This window comes from Periplaneta americana, chromosome 17, assembly GCF_040183065.1.
Source record: "Periplaneta americana isolate PAMFEO1 chromosome 17, P.americana_PAMFEO1_priV1, whole genome shotgun sequence".
NCBI lineage: Eukaryota > Metazoa > Arthropoda > Insecta > Blattodea > Blattidae > Periplaneta > Periplaneta americana.
In genome coordinates this window covers 35,425,071-35,448,870 of record NC_091133.1, presented here as the reverse complement: position 1 = coordinate 35,448,870, position 23,800 = coordinate 35,425,071, and the positions used below count along the sequence as shown (strand labels likewise).

The 23,800-nt window shown below is 34.6% G+C and overlaps 1 protein-coding gene across 5 annotated transcripts in view; it reads left to right on the top strand.

Annotated features, from left to right (window-relative positions):
• Positions 1-23,800, top strand: part of Nup133 (nuclear pore complex protein Nup133) — a 337,303-nt gene that overhangs the window by 93,680 nt on the left and 219,823 nt on the right. For all 5 annotated transcript variants that reach the window (XM_069816497.1, XM_069816495.1, XM_069816494.1 and 2 more), the window contains one exon: positions 21,151-21,468. In XM_069816497.1, the coding sequence (XP_069672598.1) occupies positions 21,151-21,468 (318 nt within the window). The remainder of the gene's footprint in view (positions 1-21,150; positions 21,469-23,800) is intronic.

The window sequence follows — 23,800 nt, the reverse complement described above, 5'->3', positions numbered from 1 at the left end:
AAATTGTCCTCCAATACGCTTTGTTTCCTCACCCTCCTTAGTTATAATATGTTTTGTTCTTTCACTCTTTCCCACCGCCATTGCTGTTCTTTTCACAGCGGTCGTTAATGGAATCATCTCTTCTTTACAAAATTTTAGCACATTGTATATAATCTTCTGCTTTGCGTGACGTGTGTCTCGGAGTTTCTATTCGCTCTTGTGTACGATACAGACTAGCAAATTGAACGAACTGAACTGAGGCCTTTCTTTACTACAGCGCTGTGCATAGTACGTCAGAACCGGGTGACGTAATGCAGTATCGATCGCATGCTTATGTCCAAGCTTACTCTACCTGTCGTCTGCAATGATTCTTCAGACGGGTTATACCAAGCATACAATAACAAATTATTCAGCATTGAAAATGTAAAACACACAACAAATACAGCCAGATTACTATGAATTATTTTTATTATACTCTTCAGTGGTACATCTGACTTTATTAAAATATTTTTTGTCAAACACTTTTCAGGGCACTTTCCATCATAGTTTAATTTGCAACATGCAATGTAAGAGGGAGTTCTGAGTTTCATTTTGTCGTTTCTATAAAAATGTATATTGAAAATTTAAATAAACTGATTAATACATAATAGAGATTGGCACAGCACTTGTGACAAGCTGACAACAGGTATGCACTGACAAGCTGACAAACTTTAGAAAATGCTGGTCAGCTTTAAAAGCTGACACTTGGCAAACCTGTTAATAAAATACACCAAACCTAAGTTAAGCTAAGCAAACCTAAACTAAAGTGACAAGCCAGGCTTGCTGTACAGTGAGTGTATATTTCCAAAAAAATTTCACATTCTTTTTGTAAAACAGCAATTAAATCGAGGTTTTGCGGAAAAAAAAGTTACGAAATCCAGTACTGAGCTCGTTGTAAATAATGAACATGTAATATAATGTGGAGTTATTGGAAGCTGTGGTGAGTAAAATAAAATTACATAAGTTCCTTTCTTTTAAAATTAAATAAGCTTATTATGCAGAGTCCCCTACAAAGTTTGAAGTATATTGTACTTATGGTTGAAAATTATACGTTAATAGAGACTGTGAATATAGCTAACCCACATTTTCTGTATATCAGCATAATTGTTAACATGCTTTTTACATATTTATGTTTCTTTGTATTTTAGGTGTAACAAAAAGGTGTACACAAAATCTAAAAGTATGCTATGAGAATTTAAAAAGACGTCTACGCAAAGACCTTGCAGATGAGAAAGTAGAGACGTATAAGACTGGCGGAGGAAAAAAGAACATAAAAAACACAATCAATGACACTAAACTACTAGAAATTATGGGCCATTCTACAAGACCCATATAAAATGCCTTTGACTCTGATACTAGTTATCAGGATGACATTTTGTATGATGGTAGTTTGTCAGTAGTAACTACACAGTGTGAGGTACCATCAACATCAACTACTCCTGAAATGGAACCAGTTGAGCAGGCATCAATAGTATCAGCTACTGTAATACAGAGCATCACGCAGAGAGTAAATGTACAGACACCAGTTGATATGGTATCGCCTAATATCTCCCAAGAAAAAGAAGTGGTACACTCCAAGACCCCAGCGAGCTCCAAGCAGTACCAATGGAATCGTCGTCGGATGCCTCAAAAACCAAAGCCTTCATGTATTGCTGTAACTGACACCTGTAAAAAAAGAATAAGTGTACTGGAAAATCAATTATGAATGATGGAGGAAGAACATCTAAAAGAAATTAGGATAAAAAACTTAAAAATTTCAGTGTTATGACAGAAACTAAAATACTGGGGAAAAAAAAAAAAAAAAAAAAAAAAAATCTGTTAATTGAAATGCCTATCACTGTCTCTTCCAGTTTTCAACTGGGTCATTCCGTGTCATTTCAACCAATAATCTTTCAAAATGTCACCCACCATCTCGGATCATCTTCGTATTAGGTGAACATGTTTGCTTACCTGAGATGTGAACATAACCAAAATATTTGTTTTACCTGTAGCACCATTTCTTTGTTATAGCTTTATTAAAATATAAAAGTTGCATATATGTCACAAAAACGGTTTATAAGCCACTCCAGAAACAAAAATTGCTGCAGAAATGGAAGAACTGTACTTGATTCTTGTATTTAATTATTTGTTTGTTATTGAAGATTTTGAAATTACTATTGATGTGAAATTATAATTGTTTGCTTTCTTTTACACATGCACGTGCACACAGACACACACACCATTATAACATTTTTTATGGATTTGGACCAAATGGTTAATCCGTTTCAATCTCAGTTACCAGTAGTCATTTCAATGGTCGTTCCTAATGTCTTGTTCCCCAAGGTTGGAAATTTTTCATTATTCTTAGGAGACAGTGTCGTGGCATCCATTGAATGTGTTCAAACCAGTTATTTTTGTATTTAATCCAGCACTGATATAACTTTTAGTTACTGGTAATTCAAAATTTGTTTATTAGTCTTGTGATCTAACAAAATAGCTATATTGCGCAGTTTTGCTCATGAACTTCATTTCAGCCGCTCTAACTCTTGATTTATCATATTTCTAGAATCCATATGTCACTGCCATACATTAACATTGGAAGTGCCAAAGTGTTATAAACTTTAGTATAGTAGGGAGCAAAAATATTGGCGGGTCGTACTTAGCACATTTTTGCACGTACCACCCCCTCTCTTCTGACCTGTCCATTGGGATGACTGATTGGCAGTGTGTTGATGCGTTCGGGTGTAGTTGCTTGCAAGCCAATCGTTGGGTATTGAGAGAGTAGTCATCGTAGCTGTTGTCTGTTCACTGTGTACATATTCAAACAGTAATTTTCAATACTAACAATGGAATTGCTTCTGTGCCTAGTTGAGCGACATGTCTAGAAAGGGAGCGGATACGCAGAGCCAAGCGAAAGGAATTATTTATAGTGTTTACGAATACTTAAAAAAACTTTAATTAATACAAGAAATTAAAATTTTCGTAATATGATTGAAATTCTGGTTATTAAGAGAATGAGGAAAACAGGAATTAGGTCATTATAAGTTTAAGTGAAATATTTTAAGATATGATATTATATTGGCAATATACTCATTGCAGTGAAGTAAATCGTTAAAAACCATTGTGTTGTTGTTGTTGTTATTATTATTATTATTATTATTATTATTATTATTATTATTATTATTATTAAATTTGCACTGATGGATTTCATTTAATATAGTATTACTAGCCATTGTTAAGTCAATTATATTATATAAAATAAAACCTGGGTACCGACACAATACTATTTACAAATTATTTACATCAACAACACCAGTGATTTAACTCACGGGACTCGGGACTGGCTTCATCTTTTCTTGCAACCCTTGTTTTGTTCAAAAGATCTCTGGTCACTGCTGTCAGTTGGTCACCTGCTGGAAGGTCCCTGTTGACTTACTTTGTTGCAATCCCAGGACTGCTGCCATCATTTTTGGCCTCATTTCTGAACAGCTGGAGCCATTCATCACGACTTCTACTCTTTGTGAAGCGGATGACAATAGGCATCGTCTTCCTTGGCTTGGATGGTATGCGATGTGCTACGCTTACATCATGTTGCACCAATTCACTACCACCTATGACTTCCGATATTTGGTCAATGACTTCATAAGTTGATTGTTCATCGATCTCCGGAACTCCAAATAGCATTATATTGTCTCTGCGTGTGTACTGCTGCAGATCACTCACTTCCTGTTTGAGATGGTCATTTTCTTGCACTAGCCTCTTCATCTCCTCCTGCGTGGAGTTGGGTTCATGTCTTGTGTGCGCCAATTCCTCTCTAAGGCTGTCGAACTTGGAAGATATGAATTCAACTGATTTTCTTAGTTCATTCACCTCAAAATACGAATGCTATTCGATATCAGTGTAGTAGTTATAAAATCATATCGCATATTGTATACCAGTAGTTTGTATTATAACAAATGAAGTGTTCACATGTGCTGTTGTTTAATGAAATAATTATAATGCTGCACACAGAAATTACACTAAATACTGACACACAGACAATGTTTATATATAAACACTATTTCGATGTTACAGACTTTAGGTTATGTAGCGAGGAGTGAAAGATATTTCGGAAGCGACCCTTCGAAGAACGTTTACAGCTAAAGTAGAGGTGGAACGTGGGTTGGGTTAGTATGAAGGGGTATATCTCCATCCGACAATAATTCCTGCTCTCTACTATAGGTACTCCTTGAAAATTTTGTAGATTAAAAAATATTATTTATGAGTCCTGTTATATTTAGGAACTTTGAGATGTAATTTTTTTCATTCTCATGAGATAGTAAACATCCTAAATAGTTAAATGACTTTGTTTGCTCAGTGATTTTATTATTAATAACTATTTTACTTCTTACTGGTTCTTGGCCTATGAATGTCATCATTTTTGTTTTTGTGGTTGAAATTGTCATTTCATAAGCTTGTATAACTTTATTCAGTTTATGTGCTGCTATTTGTAAAATATATATCTGTGTGTGTGCGTGCGTGTGAATTTTAACTATATACTTACACAGCCTTAGACACAAAAAATGACTGATCTCCTGTAGTGTGAATTTGTCTAAATCCACTTCGGACAGCACTTGGTTTACACAATTAGGGAAAGGCTATTTATTTTGCACTTAATTTATTATTTGAATATATCTTCCTTATAACACTTATATATCTTCATAACACTTAACCTATAAACAGACAAATAAAAGCAACAAACAAAACTAAGAAGAAAAAGAGCAGAGTCATGCATAAGAAATTTCTTCATGTGTAAACCTAAGCTCTCACGGAATCAACTGAAGTCTTCCAAAGGGGACTTTGTATGGCGGCCCGTCATTTTTTTGTGTCTAAGGTTCTACATGATATATCATAATAAAGTCTAAATGTGGAGCAAAATAGCTTTTAGAACCACAACATATCTGATACAAACAAAAATAGACATTTATAATTGTACCCCGGGTCCAAGTTTAGTAATATAATTTTCACACAAATGTTCGTAGTTTATTTCATCACAATTTTCCTTAATGTTCCTGTCATTTGGAATTAATGGGTTCATTTGTTTCCTTGGTCACTTGTTATGTTCTTCCTGTTGCCGTGTGCACACTCTTCACACAGTATAATACTGAAAAGGAACCTCACAGGTATCACTTTGAGGCCTATAATATGATAATGTTGGGCCATGTGGACGCATACATTTAACATTTATATCCCTTTCATTAGTATTTACTGCTTCTGCAAATCTTTTGCACCAATATGAGTCATATACACAAGCCACATTGGAGTTTGCACTCCAACTGTAATTATTGCACTTCCATTGTGAGATGATGCTGTAATGTTCATCAGCACTAATCTTTTCACACCAATTTCATTTATTGACAAGGGCACAAATTGATGTAGACTGTGAGTACCAGAAATTATAATAGTTTGCTGAAATCGTTTATTCAGTTGAACACAAGTTCATCATGTCTTTTATGGTACAAAGAAAAATTTCAATTGCTTTAAGTGTTTCCCTACAGAAGTTGTAGATCAGACGTACTCATGGTGGGCATATCGCCCAGTGCAGAAGATGGGCGGGTGCTGGAAACTTTTGTACATGAAAACAGACGGGTCGACCTGGTTGGCGAGTTGGTATAGCGCTGGCCTTCTATGCCCAAGGTTGCGGGTTCGATCCCGGGCCAGGTCGATGGCATTTAAGTGTGCTTAAATGCGACAGGCTCATGTCAGTATATTTACTGGCATGTAAAAGAACTCCTGCGGGACAAAATTCCGGCACATCCGGCGACGTTGATATGACCTCTGCAGTTGCGAGCGTTGTTAAATAAAACATAACATTCAACAAAACAGACGGTGTCGCGCACTCAGACCTATTGTAACCTAGCAGTAAGGTTGCTTGGGTTTGTATCATGGATAGATCTATTGATGCAATATTTATTTAATCTGGTAGAGAGAGAGATAAGGCCGTGGCCTTCTCTTTCCCTCTACCAGGGGATTACAACTACAATATCAAGAATACAATTTAATATTAAATTTACAATTACAATAAAATCAAAGTACTAAGCATTACTTGTGTAATAAAGACTGAACAATTTATTATAGAAGTTAAGACCAAAGAAAGAATTAGTTACTGAAATACAAATTAAACATAGCATAATTACATAGGGATGAAATTACTGAAGATTGAAGTATTTAATGCCACAGTAAGGAAGCTATTTACAAAGAGAACAGAAAAAGTACCAGCACTACATTTAAAGTGACTTTTGTTCAAACTGACAAACTTGCCAAACAGTATGCGGGCACTCTGTTATAGGGAGAGAATATAACATTGAGCCACATTACAGCATCAGGCATGCTCAAACATATTATGATACTGTTGGAGATGAGCGTACACAAGTAATATAAAATTTAAAAAGACTATCATCAGTGAAGTAAGTTGCAAGTAATATAAAATTTAAAAAGACTGTCATCAGTGAAGTAAGCTATAGGGAAGTAAAGTATTATTCTAGACATTTCCCTGGTTACTGCAAAAAACTGAAAAAAATATAAACAAGAAAATGCTTAAAGCAAAATCATAATGATAACATTTCGTTGTGCACATAATGTAAATATATTATAAATACAACAGTCTAATTTGAAAAAGATATTGAAATAAAGTGATAAAATATTGTCAGTTCCACTAGGACAGTTGTTTTTAATCCTTTTTTGGAAAAAGGGGCCCCTTTGAAAATCTGGTGAAAGCTATGGACCCCCTTTCTAGAAAAATATAAAAAAGGGACAAACATTTTTAGATACGTTTCTACTTTTTTACTGCTCTTTTTTTAGTTCTGTACTGGTCAATAGGAGCTGGATATTTTGGTGTATTTTACATACACACATTCCTGGTGATCCTGCTGACACACAGTGTTTTGGTCTTAATAAATTGGCAAAATATTGAAAAACAAACTATTGTAAAAGGGTGTTTTGCTTTAAAAGAAGAGTATAGTTCTTGCAGATTGCAAAGTATAAGGCATTTCTGTTCATGTACATTTTTTTAAATGCTTTGTCTCTGATGCCCGACAATATTGTGGTAAATTCAGATTATTATAAGAGCCAGTTACCATTTTCACTGTTTCGTCTGCTAGCTTCTTTCCTCTTCTTATGTTTCGAAGAGAAAGTCTTCCTTTCTCTTTCACAAGTTTTCTTGATTGCCTAACTGTATAGTCAGTCACCTGAAATGTTTCACTCTCTTTCTTTTTTGACCAACTTAAAGAAACTAGTGTTAGTAACTAAATTTTTCCCTGTTACAGTTTGAATTTTTTGCATTATTAGGTCTAAAAGTATATCAAAATCTTCTGTCTTTTGCTTTATTTCAGTTCTAAGTGTTTCCTCTTGAGGTAGTGAAGCCGAATCAGGGTAAAGGCTTTTTTTCCCTGTATAAAATTTACCTAGTTTTGCTTTGAGAGAAGTTGATGCAAGTTCTATTTTACATTTGGCTACATATGCTGTTCTGTAATGTGGGATACCATGGATCTTGAGACACCCAAACTAACAAGGCTTTCATTTACACCCTCTTTAAAGAAAATTTCCATAACAGTTTGATACAAGATCATCCAAAGTACTGGACTGTTTGCTTCCTCAGAAACTTCAATTATTTTTGTAACATTTTTCCTGCAATTTGGACACATCTTGATACCAAGTGCAGCATTATGTCCTTTCCTCTGTAATTTCCTGGCATTAACAAGGTAGGCTATATCTCTTTCAAACCAGATATAATGTTTTTTGTGTGTTTTAAACAAATTACCCTTCCTCACTATGAGTGAAAACCTCCAGAGATATTACTTGTCCTCATGGTAATCACAGCATGTTACCTTCGTTACAATACTTGATATTGCTATATCTTCTCTCCATAACAGAAATTCCTGCTCTTCTTTTGTTAGTTTATTTGTCATTAACAGACCCTTGACAGGTGTCAGTATCTGAACAAAAGGCAGCATATGCATTGACTTTCTGACAAGGTTTTACAGATAACACTCCATTACAATCAGACAAAAATCAACGCAGCCTAATTTTATATGAAAGACTGAGAATAATATCTAACATAGACTACTGGAGAATCTTCTCAGATACTCCTACAAGCTTAGAGACCCAACAAGGTTTCATACAGAAAGTTAAATATCTATATAAAAAAAAACAATATAGCCTACCATTAGACAAATATAGTATGGAAAAGTTACAGCTTCCACCTTATCCTGTCAATAGATTAAAAATCCAAATTACAATATAACACTATCAACACGAGATTCCAGAAACTGAATGGGTACACATGTACACCGATGGCTCCAAAATTAGCAATAACATTAATAATACGACTGGTGCTGGAATATATAATAAATTATTTTGCTTTTATATATTTCTAGATCAAAATTCAACTCACTTTGATGGAGAACTTGAGGCAGTCAATTCTACATAAAAGCAACTTTTCTATCACAATAACCTCTTTAATAAAGCTATTATATTTAGTGATTCTAAATCAGCTAAACAAGCCATTAATGCAAACACCTATACAACAAAAAGAATTACTGAAATTCACCAAAGTATCAAACACTATCTCTTAAAAAAAAATAGTTTTGCAAAGGCTTCCTTCACACGTGGAATTCTTGGTAATGAGATAACAGATTTCTTAATAAAAATTTAAAAAAGGCACAATGATCCAACAAATTAAAAATTCGTGTTTATCGTTTCAATTTTCCAAACTAATAATTAAGAAAATCATCCAACAAGAAATACACGAAAAATTAGTACATGAGAGTATAAATAAGCAATAGAATATTTTATTAAAGAATAACAATTTAATTCCAGACTGCCCACGAATGAAAGCTGTCACACTTTTTCAATTATATATGTGATATGATTGTTTGGCTGCTTATCTATATAAAATAAATATTTTTCATACTCCTAATTATTTATTTTGTAAAGAAGAAAATATTATAATGGATATGACACACCTCAAGAATTGTACAAATTTTCTGTCATTATAATACTGGGAAGCAAGAAGGCAAATGGAAGAACTCCAATACACAGAGCATTAGCAACCAAACAACATTGACTTTTGAGACTGTTATAGTATTAAAGATTATACCTGTACAATAAAAAAAGTAATAAGCCAACAGCAAGTTTACACTATCTAAAATACTCGTAGGCCTATATCAATATTACATATATAGCCTAAGTGAATTACCCAAACTTTTCAGAAATATAATGCAAATCAGAGTTTGAAAATTATAATTTTACATATGGTCAATTCCACTGTGACGGGTGTTACTTTCAGAAAGAGATTCTTAGTATTTAGTAGTAGTAGTATTTATTTATTTAACCTGGTAGAGATAAGGCCGTCAGGCCTTCTCTGCCCCTCAACCAGGAGATGCCAACTATAATATGAACAATAAAATTACAATTAATATTAAATTTATAATTACAATTACAAATAACATTACAATTAGTATTAAATTTACAATTACAATTACAATAAAAGTACGAAAAGATTACCTGACTAATTAAAGCTAGATAATTTATCATAGAGGAACAAAGAATATTTTGTATTTACTGAATTACAAATTAAATCTAGAATAACAAAATTATTTTGCTTTTATATATTTCTAGATCAAAATTCAACTCACTTTGATGGAGAACTTGAGGCAGTCAATTCTACATAAAAGCAACTTTTCTATCACAATAACCTCTTTAATAAAGCTATTATATTTAGTGATTCTAAATCAGCTAAACAAGCCATTAATGCAAACACCTATACAACAAAAAGAATTACTGAAATTCACCAAAGTATCAAACACTATCTCTTAAAAAAAAATAGTTTTGCAAAGGCTTCCTTCACACGTGGAATTCTTGGTAATGAGATAACAGATTTCTTAATAAAAATTTAAAAAAGGCACAATGATCCAACAAATTAAAAATTCGTGTTTATCGTTTCAATTTTCCAAACTAATAATTAAGAAAATCATCCAACAAGAAATACACGAAAAATTAGTACATGAGAGTATAAATAAGCAATAGAATATTTTATTAAAGAATAACAATTTAATTCCAGACTGCCCACGAATGAAAGCTGTCACACTTTTTCAATTATATATGTGATATGATTGTTTGGCTGCTTATCTATATAAAATAAATATTTTTCATACTCCTAATTATTTATTTTGTAAAGAAGAAAATATTATAATGGATATGACACACCTCAAGAATTGTACAAATTTTCTGTCATTATAATACTGGGAAGCAAGAAGGCAAATGGAAGAACTCCAATACACAGAGCATTAGCAACCAAACAACATTGACTTTTGAGACTGTTATAGTATTAAAGATTATACCTGTACAATAAAAAAAGTAATAAGCCAACAGCAAGTTTACACTATCTAAAATACTCGTAGGCCTATATCAATATTACATATATAGCCTAAGTGAATTACCCAAACTTTTCAGAAATATAATGCAAATCAGAGTTTGAAAATTATAATTTTACATATGGTCAATTCCACTGTGACGGGTGTTACTTTCAGAAAGAGATTCTTAGTATTTAGTAGTAGTAGTATTTATTTATTTAACCTGGTAGAGATAAGGCCGTCAGGCCTTCTCTGCCCCTCAACCAGGAGATGCCAACTATAATATGAACAATAAAATTACAATTAATATTAAATTTATAATTACAATTACAAATAACATTACAATTAGTATTAAATTTACAATTACAATTACAATAAAAGTACGAAAAGATTACCTGACTAATTAAAGCTAGATAATTTATCATAGAGGAACAAAGAATATTTTGTATTTACTGAATTACAAATTAAATCTAGAATAACAAAATTGCATAGCGATTAAATTGCTGAATATTGAAATATTTTGTGATAGATTAAAGAAACTATTTACAAGAAATCAATTACTGACCAAGTGCCTAGTAAGTTTGCGTTTGAATTCAATTTTATTTCGACAGTCCCTGATGCTAGCAGGTAACAAATTCCAGAGTCTCGGCAGGGCTATTGTGAAAGAAGATGAGTATGAGGAGGTGCGATGGGATGGTATTGTTAGTATTGTTTCATGACGAGCGTGTGTTCAGATTGTGGTGGGAAGAAAGGTAAGTGAAGTGAGACGACAGGTACGAAGGAATAGAAGAGTTCAAGATTTCGAAGAGAAAGAGAAGTGAATGTAAATTTCTTTTCTTATCTAGTTTAAGCCAACCTATTGCTTCCAGGGATGGGGTAACATGATCATATTTACGAACATTGCTTACAAACGTACACACACATTATGAGCACATTGAAGTTTCATTTTGTTGTCACTGGAGAGATCAGTCAGTAAAATGTCCGCATAGTCGAAATAGGGAAATACAAGTTTCTGCACAAGGGACTTTTTTAAGCAAGAGGGGAGATGAACATTTATCCTTTTTAGCACATGGATAATAGAATATACTTTTCTGCAGGTTTCTGTGATTTGCATGTCCCAGTTGAGATTATTATCCATGTGAATGCCAAGATTTTTTACTGAAGAACTGAAAGAGATATGCACTATACTTACTTTAACGGGGGAAATTTTAAGGTGTTTTACAGCGTCGGTTTGCCGTTTGTGTCCTAATATAATTGCTTGTGTCTTTCCAGGATTGATTTTAAGATGGAGTTTCTTTGTCCATGTCACAATCGAGTCAATGTCTTCGTTCAATTTATCTATAGCGTCATTTACTCGGTCTAAGCGGGAAGAGATGTAGCATTGAAGGTCGTCAGCATACAAGTGATAGTTACAATGCCTTACAAGAGATGTAATATCATTGACATATATTGTGAACAACAATGGTCCGAGTACCGACCCCTGTGGTATACCTGGTGTTATGTTAAACCAGGAGGAGCTTTGATTCCCGGATACAACACATTGTTGTCTTTCCCGTAAGTAGGATTCGAACCAACTCACAGCAATCTCTGACAAATACATATTTCTCAATTTATGGGTGAGCAGGTCAAAATTTACAGAGTTGAAAGCTTTGCTAAGGTCAAGAAGTGTTAGTATTGTTACTTTATTAGAGTCGATTGCTTCACGAATGTCTTCGGTCACTTTAAGTAGAGCAGTGCTTGTGTTGTGTCCAGCTCTGAAACCTGACTGATACTTGTCGAATAGTTTGTGTTCGTTCATGTAGTTATTAATTTGTCTGTGTACGATTCTTTCCAGTGCTTTTGAAATGGCTGGCAGGATACTTATTGGTCTATAGTCGTTCGGGTTGGTGGGAACTTTGACTTTTTGTGTGAGGAAGAACGAAAGCTTGCTTCCATATTTTAGGGAAAGTTGAAGTGATTAAGGAACTATTGAATATATGTGCAATCGTAGGTATTACTATCTCTTGTATTTTCTGTATAAGTATTATGCTAATGTTGTCCGGCCCTTGGGCTTTCGTCTCGATGTGTCAGATGGCTTTCATTACATCAATGGGAGTGACGTCGGTAAAATAGAATTCTTCGAAATTTAATTGGAATACAATAATTAATAAAATATTTTTACTAGTTCTTTTATACTCCAATGAATCTCCACTTCTTGCTTGTCAGACACAACTAATTATTTTTTTCTAACCATTATTTGTCAGATGATATAAGTGAAATAAACAATGTGACGGGTGTGACATGAAAAAGACATGCATAAATTAATGATACAGTTTAACTGATAACTCTGTGAAGTTCACAGTTTGAATTAATTGTGTTACCTATTTTCATTGAGAGGAAAGTTAAAGGAATCGACTGATATAATGGATGTAATTAAAATATTAAGCCTTGCACTTACAATTTAATTAACCTTATGTGACGGGTGTTACTTAATAATGTGACGGGTGTTACTTGTCTGAAGAAATTTCACATTTTTTTTTTTTTTCAAATCATAGAACATACATTTTCTGTTGTTCACTACATACTGTAGACTTGAGAGTACTGGTAGCCTAATATCAATGGTAGACATATGTTTTCAAAGTGTTCAATTTTTTTAAGTTAACTTAGTAAATTACAAATATGATATTGACAGCTTCAAAATTGTACTTCTGACACTCTAAAGTAAATTAATACAAATATTTAATAGAAACAGTGAAAAATACAGCCATAAAATCAAAATAGTGTGGCTAGAAGTACAGATTCGCTTTTGATTAAACTGTTGTTCCTAACATAAATTTACTTTTTAGTACATATGCTCACTTCAACAAATGCTAAATATAAATTTATATTTCTCACAATGGAATTTAATAAATTTTACTAAAACTGTAATTACAAAACAAAATACAAAAACTTCAGCATCATACTCAGAGCTGTCTCAATTTTTACTATTTGGACAGCTTTTCCTAGTGACTGGAATTTCGTTTCACTGAAAACACTAGTGTTTATTAATGTAGCTTTTCTTGCCCTTTAGTTTCAAACTTTCAGTTTTGTTTTCTCACTGTGAGCAGTAAATTCTTTTCTTGATAGCTTCTTTGTTCTCCTAAGCTTTTCCCTCTCTCTCTCCTTCTGCAAATAGTCTTCATATTTGTGTTGTTTGGGTAAAGGGAGATGTCATAAAATGAGCTTGGTGATAAATGAAAATTAAACTTGGAACTCTTACTGAAAATACTTTTCTACACAAAACACATCAACTGCTAGTAGGCCTATTCTTTTTATTTTTGCACACTTGTATAATTTAACTTGTGTGTTCATCTGGGGAACAAAATTCCATCTGCACAAAAAATTACTTATCCCCCTTTACTCGAACACCACAGAATTTTATCTTTATTTAATTTTCTTCGCCTACAGCATTCAGGTTGCCTCTCAGCTGCTGATTTCCCCATTCTGCAATTAAATATATATGGTATCCAGCTATCTCAAAACGTTAAAATAAATAATTGCATGGTTAACATGCAGCTTCGTGTATCCTAAAAATGCAGCAGCTTAATATACATTTATTTTTAGGTTATGAATGAGAATAAATGCGCACAAATGTGATAAGGTGACTTAATTAGTCTGAGCAAAACTTATTAAGCGATGAATGTCTTTCAGTGCACTTTTCGATGTGGATCGTTCACATGGGTTTTTGCACAATTCACAACACCAACAACCCAGACTCGTATCGTGGCATTGCACTCAAACGCTGCATTCAAAATATTCTCAAAACTCTTAACAAATAAGATCACGATCACAGTGGACAGGCACATTCCGGAATGTCAATGCGGCTTCAGAAAAGGCAGAGGCACATTACAAGCGGTGAACTACCTTATAGAGCAGATCGAGGATGCCTTAAGACACGCTGGAAAGAAATATTTCGCAGTATTCATTGATTATAGGAAAGCATTCGACCTTATCAACACAGATATACTCCTTCAAAAACTCAGGCCCCTTCTAGAAGACTCAAGCCAATTAGCAACAATTGTGGCAAGTATTCTGGACTGCAACTACGTTCAAGTATACGAGAGGTCACACTCTCAAAGAAAATAAGGCAAACAAATGGAGTACTGGAAGGGAATCCCATCAGCCCGGTGCTCTTCAACATCAAGACGACTGACATCGTAGATATCACCAAAGACAGTGTGACATCGATCATAATGTACGCTGATGACATGGTACTGGGATCGCCTAACAAAGAGGAACTGCAATGTATACTCAACAAACTCGAGAAATGGGCTGACGAAAACTGCCTGCAAATAAATCATCAAAAGAGTAAGCAGATGACCTTCAGAAAGGGAGAAAAGCCCAACGCAAATGACAGATTAACGCTTCTCGGTGAGCCACTAGAACTCGTATCGCAGTTCTCCTACCTAGGCAACACCTTGCAAACAACCATAAAATCCTTCAGAATACACATACAACAAAAAGTGTCAGCAGCAATTAGAGCAATATACAGCATCAACCACCTCCAGCAATTATTAACAGAAACAGCAATGAAGCTTTTCAAGACAGTCATAACCCCCATAGCAACATATGGAATGAACATAATTTGGGAAAAACTTACATGCAGAGACATGGCACAAATAGAAACAGTGAAAGCACGCTTCATGAAAAGAGTGCTAGGAGTTGGAAAAACGGCGCCATCGAGAATGACATATGCCCTAATGAGAGAGACTTTCTTCATCAAAGACATTAGACGACAGCTACTACTACCAAGCACCAGGGCATATGAGACTATGCTCCAAGGACTACAGGAGAAGAGGAAAGACATCCACAGCGAATTCTACGCAACAGAGGCTATGTGTGCAAGAGAGTGGACACAACCCAACTACGAGATGAGGCACATCCTAAAACGATACGCAATCCATGGTTTTCATCACAAGGTATGCAGCACGAAGAGTTTCCATGAGCCAAACCAAGATATTTTTAGGTTATGCTAGTGCTTAATATCTTCAGTAATTCATTCCTTGTTAAGTAAGCAAGAAATAATGTTACAGAATAGAAAAGTACTATGATTAACTAAAATAGAACATAAGTACATTTACCTTTGTAGCCTAATTTTTATGTAAATCAGAACTTTCGACCAAACATTCAGCTTAATGTAAATTTGGTGGGAAATCTTTCAGACAAGTAAGATTTTGGAGGAAACAGGTATTGACGACTGTTGATAACTTAAACTTCAGATTTACCAACATTTGAAACCTATTTAATAATGTGTTGTGGGAACTACCTGCAATAAATCAAAATACAGAATTCCTGTGTTCTCCGTGCTCTAATTTTGTAACACCCGTCACATTAAAACACTTGTTATTTTTAGTTAAAAAAAATGTAAAAAATACTTTACTTTGGCATTATATTTCGACTTAGCTATCAAAAATTGGTGCCTTCAGGACAAAAACTGAGAGCAAGAGAGTAACTTTAAGCATATTCTGTGATGGGTGTTACATAAAAACACTTATTTCAAAATAGCAAATTTTTAAACTCACTGACATTCATAAAAGTAATTGACACTGATTTTAACCTCTTCCCATACTATATATTTTACCAGTTTTGTAAAAAAAAGTGTCATATTTCTCTATTTTCGTATAGAGGTCATTTAATATTGCAGAATCACTGTACATCACTAATTTTCTTACATACCTAAAAAATCACTATGAAATAGACATACATTTATACCTGAATTATTATCCTGAGTTATCTCGTGCACCTAGATTCCAGCTCTGGTAGTTGTCCCACTTTGATTTTCTCCTAAACTATTTACCAACTTATGTTTTTTTATGGATTAATTTATGAGGTACAATACCAGTGCTGTTATCAAGGCGTTAAATGTTGCTTGTCGTGTGATAGACTCGAAAGCAGTATATTACGCACAGTGGCACATTGCATTCCAGACAGTAGTATCTGCTCTTGTGTCGAATTTGATTGTATTTTGAGTCTCTCGCAATACTACACATGAAACACTGTCTGGTTGGTTGTTCTTCTTCAGAGTTCGTGGAATAACTTCTGGAGAATGTCTACCTGTAAGCCAAAGTGGGTTGGGCGATTTTCCTGGCCATCCTGCCTTGAGTGATAGGACATTCGGGGTGTATTTTTTCGAAAATCTTACGAATTACCACCATTCGATAGCCCAAGGTGTCTTCCTGTCTTCAGATATCGTATACAAAATGTAGGAATTCCACAGGGCCAACTCGAGAAGATGAAAGAAGATCTTTTTATAATATCGCTTTCCACTATTTCGCGGGACAGGATAAGTTGCCAAGTGCTGGTCTACCTTGTCGACTCCTCCCATTGAGTTGCTATAGTCGACCACCATTTTTGGCTTGAAATCATCCTTGATGACGACCATCTCAGCGCTGTGTATTGTGCTGCTAAGAAGCACAATATCTTTTTTATCCTTCAACCTGAGGGTAATGTTCTTGTCCCTCTGGAAGGGAAGGTTGCAGTTTCACCCTTCTTCAGCTTTGTTCTCTTCATTCCTGGTGACATCTCTTTCCTACTCATTCTCACAGCCCCGTAAGTGTCTGTAGTGTGTGAAATGCATGTTGGATAACTGGGGTGATGTGTAAAATTGTCAGTTGTAAGACAATAGTCCCAGCCAAGTAAAGCCTTTATGAGTGTCATGACTACTTGGCTAGACATTGGAATATCCTTGTAGTCGTTATCAAGAATGGTTCCTTTTCCAGTGTAAATTATACTGGACTAAACGTACCCGCTCCTAGATTCACAGAGCATATATGTCTCTATCCCAAACCTGGCTCGTTTTAGTGATTATATACTGTACCCACCCTAGTCACCTCCTTATAAATTAACAGGCTCTCTTCGATGGCGGCATCTCTGTCAGGAGTGTATTTGTTTTCTAGATTCCGAAAAATAGGCCAGACTTCATTCAATTTCAGATTTGGGTGGGTTTCCGGGTCGTAGTCCTCATTGTTGGTGAAGTGCAGGAATTTTTCAATTCGACAAATCTCCTATATGAGAGCGTTTTGGCAAGAATGGTGTAGCAGTCATTGAATATTTGTATCAATACATCTGTTCTTCAGGTTTGTGAATAATGTTCTGCAGTATCACTATGCCCAAAAGTACACGTATTTCAGAGTCTGTAGTAGGCCACCACGAATTATTTTCAGCATTCTGTGACCACTTATTAGGATGCCGAATCGTCTCCTCGAATATAATGTTGATGAGGTCATTATCAAAGAATAATTAAAAAAATTGAGAATTGTCGTCAGCAGAAACAATGTTAAAATTTCAGGGAATGAGGACCTTGGAGGTGCAGAAGAAATAGTGCCAGATGTCTTCTATTCAAACCACTGTCGAAAAGACGCGACATCAACTGATCTGAATTTGTTTGTTGGTCTATAACTCCGTCATCTGATACCGATGTTTCATTTCCTAATCTGCTACAGGAATATATTCCTGATCAAAAGTTTCGGAATCACTAACTTGATCCATCTTTATACAAAACAGCACAAAAAACACTAAACACAAACAGAAACCGCCAAAACTAACTAGCATCTACTCACTACTGTGTGTGAATGCTATATGAGCATAGAATTCCACTCGCAAGGAAGAAGTTAAAAAAACACCACCAGATATAGCAATATCACTAACTTCTGTAGCTATCTAGTGAGGAAAAGGTTAATGAAAGAATGGAAGCATATATATTCGGGATATAATCCTTAGTAGCGAAAATGGGACTCAAATGAGTTAACTCGGGTTAATAAATTTTGACACAAGTTAGCAACCCGAGTTAACTCGGGTTAATCAGGGGAGGGGTTAAAGTCTTCTCTTTCTGTTAATAGAATTACAACAGAGAACAGCATTGTTTATTAATTTTAAGTTATGGTTTGGCAACAAACTGCTAAAGTAAATTTGACAGATCAAAAGTACACTCTAAAACTATTCACTTCGGATGTATGTAAAACAAAGATGAATTAAATAAATCGAACTTTTCTGTTAATTTCTAAAAATATGAACTTTCCTGAAGAAAATGATATAAAGAACATATACTGAACACGAAATTTAATTTTTAACTTCAATGTCCAACCTATCGTGGAATTGACCATATGCTTTATGTGGCTTAATTTCTAGATTTTATCAAAGTACCTCTCATTTCTAAAAAACAATTTTCTTCACTAGTAAAGACTGGGGCAAACTTAAAAAAAAATACAATTTTGAATATACAGCAAATTGTTCTTTATAATATTATACATATTTTAATTTTTGAAGTAATTTGACACTTAAGTATATAAATTACCAGTATACTGATACCAAGAAGCCATATTGTGAAATTCTCCAATGTATATTGAATAAAATAAAGGAAAAATGAAGGCTCTGGCATTCATTCTTTACTTTTTATATCTACATTTGTTCCACTCTGCACTCATCAATATCAGTTACTGAGTGAGAACACATAAACTTCAACAGGCTGTAACTCACTCATGCAACAACTGAATAATCTAAAATTCTGCCAGACTTCTATACTGGTACACAAAACTCATGACCAAGTATCATGCAGTGGGTGACATATTTTGGTTGCACTGACACGGAATGACTCTAGTGCTTTGTCTAAAAAATAAGTGTTTCAGAAATTGCTAAATATAAAGTTAAAATTAATGTTCATAATTAAAAGCAAAAATTAATGTTCACAATTAAAAGCAATGAATCTTAAAATTATTACACTGATGCTATTAACTGACTTACCTTATTGCAAATGTTGGTTAATTATAGGTTGATGAAATGCTCTCTCAGGCACAGCATCATTGCGCTGCATTAACTCTCCATGGGGAACAGGTTCATCATCATCAATGTCAGGACCTCTTAAACCTCGTAACTCCTCTAGCAGTCGCACCATCTGTGGATCTTCAGGCAGTTCTTCATTGCTGGTGCTTCTGGCAATGTTATGCAGTACTGCAGTAGCTGTTATTATAGTCATGGCCTTCTGCAGACCACATCTCAAACCCACTGACAGTATTGGAAACCTTCTTTTCCAAATACCATACTGTCTTTCTACAGTGTTCCTTGTTTTAATGTGTGCTCTATTATATCACTGTTCAGCTGGAGTTAGTGGATTTAGCAACGGGGTTAATAAATACGATTTGCAGTCATAACCTCCATCTCCTAATAAATACCCATGTGGTATTTCACCATTTTCAAATTGTGCTCTACGAGCACAGTTGCGAAATATGGTACTATCATGCACAGATCCTGCCCATCTTGCCACAATACCCCTTATCAATAGATTGTGATCACTGATTGACAATCAAAGAGAAATATCCTTTCTGTTACGGAAGTGTTCTGCATTGTCTCCCTCAGGAGATTTAATTCTAATATGTGTACAATCTATTGTTCCTATTACACCTGGAAATCCATCTAGTTGATGAAATCCATCTATTACATTTTGTAGATCGGCCCTTGCTGGAAAGACAATGAAATGTGGAAAGAATGATGCAATGATTTCCGACACTTCACTGGTGATACGCTGCACTGTTGTTCGATGTATATTAGCAGTGTCCCCGATAACAATATTGAAGACACCTGTGGCATAAGATCGTAAAGTTGCCAAAACTCTGTTCATTGGAGAAACGGGATTATTTCTGTTCGTAGGGAACTCTAACCTATCGTTCATTTGGTCCACTAACCACCACACTGTTTCTTTACTCAGTCGAAATCTCTCTTCAAATTTCTGTCTCCCAGATCTTCGAAAGGATATCCTCTTTCTACAATAACACCAATTCTGTTATTTCCGCGGTGATTTGCATGTTCAAGATACATCATTTCATCTTCGATTCCATCAAGTACGTCAAATCGTGCCGCCATTTTGGTTTTCTCGACTTGACCATGTTCAATTCAAGATAATCGGTCCCACACCCGTGATCAAATTTGATCATCATCAACTCGCTTGTTTAACTTTGATCGAGATTGATACACCGCAAATTGGCGTTGAAAATGGTCAAGTGCCGACTTAACCATGGTCAAATTTTAATCGAGAATGGTGCACACGGGCATAAGAGATCAAGCAAAGTAGATCTGCCTCCATGCAGTGCTTCCTGGATAATGATAAATGATCTACAACACCAGGCTTGTACTTTCCATTTTTATATAATTTCAAGAAATAGTTTTTCTTTTCAGTAATTCTGTTTATATACTTATTTTTGTCAACTTTATATTTTAAGAAAATGTGAGATTGTAAAGTAACATTAATATGCGCTCAAAATAATATGTGGAAAGATCTTCCTGTTCTGAACCCACAACTATGTGAGATTGTAAAGTAACATTAATATGCACTCAAAATAATATGTGGAAAGATCTTCCTGTTCTGAACTCACAACTTTACTTCTCTCCCAGAGGAAACCATGCTCAGTATTATACTTAAAAAATCATAATCTTTGGCTGGGTTTGAAACCACTAACTTCATATTTAACAGCTAGTGTGGTAACTAGGGACCACTGAGGACGACTCAATTGAGGCGGGACTCAAGAGAATTAATAAAGGAGAAAGAAATGGGAGGGACGCATACTTATGCCAAATTGGGACATTGACAGCTCTCGTGCTGATGTGATGGTAGTTTCTGGAGAGAGACTCTTATTATTTTTCGGTTGTACTGTTATGCAAGTTTGAGACGTAGAGTTTGTTATGACTAAAATAATCTTTGTTACAGAAAAATGTTACAAGATAATGAATAATTATGGTATTGACTCTTACATAGGTACCTTCTTGTATTGCTGTCTCACCTGAAGGAACTGTACGTTATTGGCCGAGCATAGCACATGAAGGAACTTCTGTAGAAGATAATGCAGATCTACAAGGCCAAGAATGTGATTCTCTCACTAATATAGCTCCTATTGGATGTATACTTGCTACTACGACATCCACTATTGTACTAGTTCAGCCCCAGATAACAGGTGGTCGACATTCCATCTCATGTCGTACCCTGAAAACACCACAGGGATGGCTTGGAGGTATTGGTCGTAGGATGTCTTCACTAATTTTTGGCGGCTTACCAACTTCACAAGTTATGGAAACTGTAAGTATTGGAAACAGAGATTTATATTTAACTTTTTTATCATCATCACCATTATAAATTTATCCTTAGTAGGCCTATCATCAATCTAGCCTTAGTGGACTTATTTCACCCACATTCAATAATTATTTTGTGCTGTTATAAATTGCTTTTTAAAATAGAACTGTAGAAGTGACATGGATACAGATATATTGAAGTTTATTAATTTGCTATAAACGTTTTATTATGCGTGCATTAATTGGCTGGCATTAGCTTTAAATGTACAACTGTCTGCAGTTTTTACTCATTTCTCTCCCCCTCTGTGTGAATTAGATTTCTGATCCAGTTGAAGAGTTGCATAGTATTGCAGTACTTGAGGTTTTATGGCATAAACATACAGCAGAAGGTTGTATAGTATTATTGACTGGAGGATAAATTCGTCAGAAATGTTTATAATAACTTAATAGAATTTAATGGCGATATGTACAGTTGTTAAAAGAAAAAGTGGCTGCTCTTCGGAAGCAAAGTTCTCTTCGGGTATCTTCGCTACAATTCAGAGACAGGTGGTGTTACATGTAGTTGGACCACGTTTCCTGATATCTACAGTTATAATTAAAGTATTCTGTGTGTTGCTTGATAGCGTAATGGTAGCATTCCGGCCTGGTATTCATGAGGTCCTGCGTTTGAACACAACCTAGTGCTTTTTATGTCCTTTTTTGTTTTGTTTTTAAGAGAGAGAGAAAATATACATAATTGCTCCTGTCTCTTTTATGATTATTTTAGTAATTAACATCACGTTCATAAAGGTATTATGCCATGACTTTATCATTATTTATTATGACATTATGGCTGTAAATGGAAAGAAAAAAAGATTTTATTCTCAACAGAAATATCTTTCGTGGCATAAACAAAACAAACTTACTGGCATCTCCCTTAGAACATTCAAACAATTAAGCATTCAAAACAAAGAGCCACGATTCAATATTTAGTCTATATTCCCCATATCTCGATCACATCTTGCAGTCAAGTGGGCATGAAATCGACTAGTCTTTGCAAATAATGACTATTCTCAGACACGACATTCCAGGCATCCTGGACATACATACATAAGAGTTCTGACCATGGGCAGGTCTTTCTCTGCAAACCCAGCATTTTACAATCTTTCCTATTTTGCACCTTCCTCTTAGTTTCCGCATATGATCCACATATCTTAATGTCGTCTGTTATGCTTCTCAACCAGTGACCCAATCAATTCCTTTTTCTCTTTCTAATCAGTTTCAGTATATTCTTTCTTCACCCTCTTTTTCCAACACAACTTCATTTCATATTCTGTCTGTCCACTTCATATGCCCCATTCTTATCCACATCCACATTTCAAATGTTTCTATTTGTTTCTCTTCATTTCGTCGTAATGTCCATGTTTCTTCCCCATACAATGTCACACTTCACATAAAGCACTTCACTAGTCTCTTCCTTAGTTCTTTTTCCGTTAAAAGCTTCCTTTGCTCATGTTTGCAGTTTTTCTTGGGAGGATAAGTGCGGTAACTTCCCGTTGCTTTCCACACACCACTGTCACTTTCGCATCTTATTAGATCCCAGGGGGCTCAAGCGTGGAGATGAGGAGAGTGGATGTGACTTCACCGAAATTCACCGCACGGGTTAAATATTAGTTCCATCAGGATTTTTGACCCGATCAGAGACCGGGAAATCCCAATTAGCCTTTACCCCCTGGATCCTGGATTAGCTTCTTCAAATCATAAGAAAATCTTGGAGGGGGATTGGGCCAGTTTTTCCGCAAATGTTTCTATACTTGTGCCTTCGTAGCTCAGTGGGAAAAACGTCGGAATTTAGATGTCAATGTCTCAGGTTCAATTCCTCATCACTCCTTTCATTTTATTGTGTTTCAAGATAGTATAATGTAATAATATAAATAGAAAAAAACTGACACCAGTATTATACAACTGTATTGTTCCAAACCTAATATTAAATTTATGTTATTTATATTGCTAAAGAACGATAACTGAATATAAATTATAACTTGGATATTATTTATATCGCTAAAGAATGATAACAATATAAATAACTTGAATATTATTTATACAGTATCACTAAAGAAAGATAATAGAATATAAATGATAAATATGGGTGTGTTTAATTAATATAATTAATTATTGAAATAAAATAACCTATTTTACAAAGAAAAATGGTTATTTATATTATAATTACTTACATAAAATACAGATTATTTATATCGTGAAAGAACAATAACAGACTATAAATATCTTGAATATTATTTATAACAGTAAAGAACGAAAACAGAATATAAGTGATAACTTGAATATTATTTATATAGCTA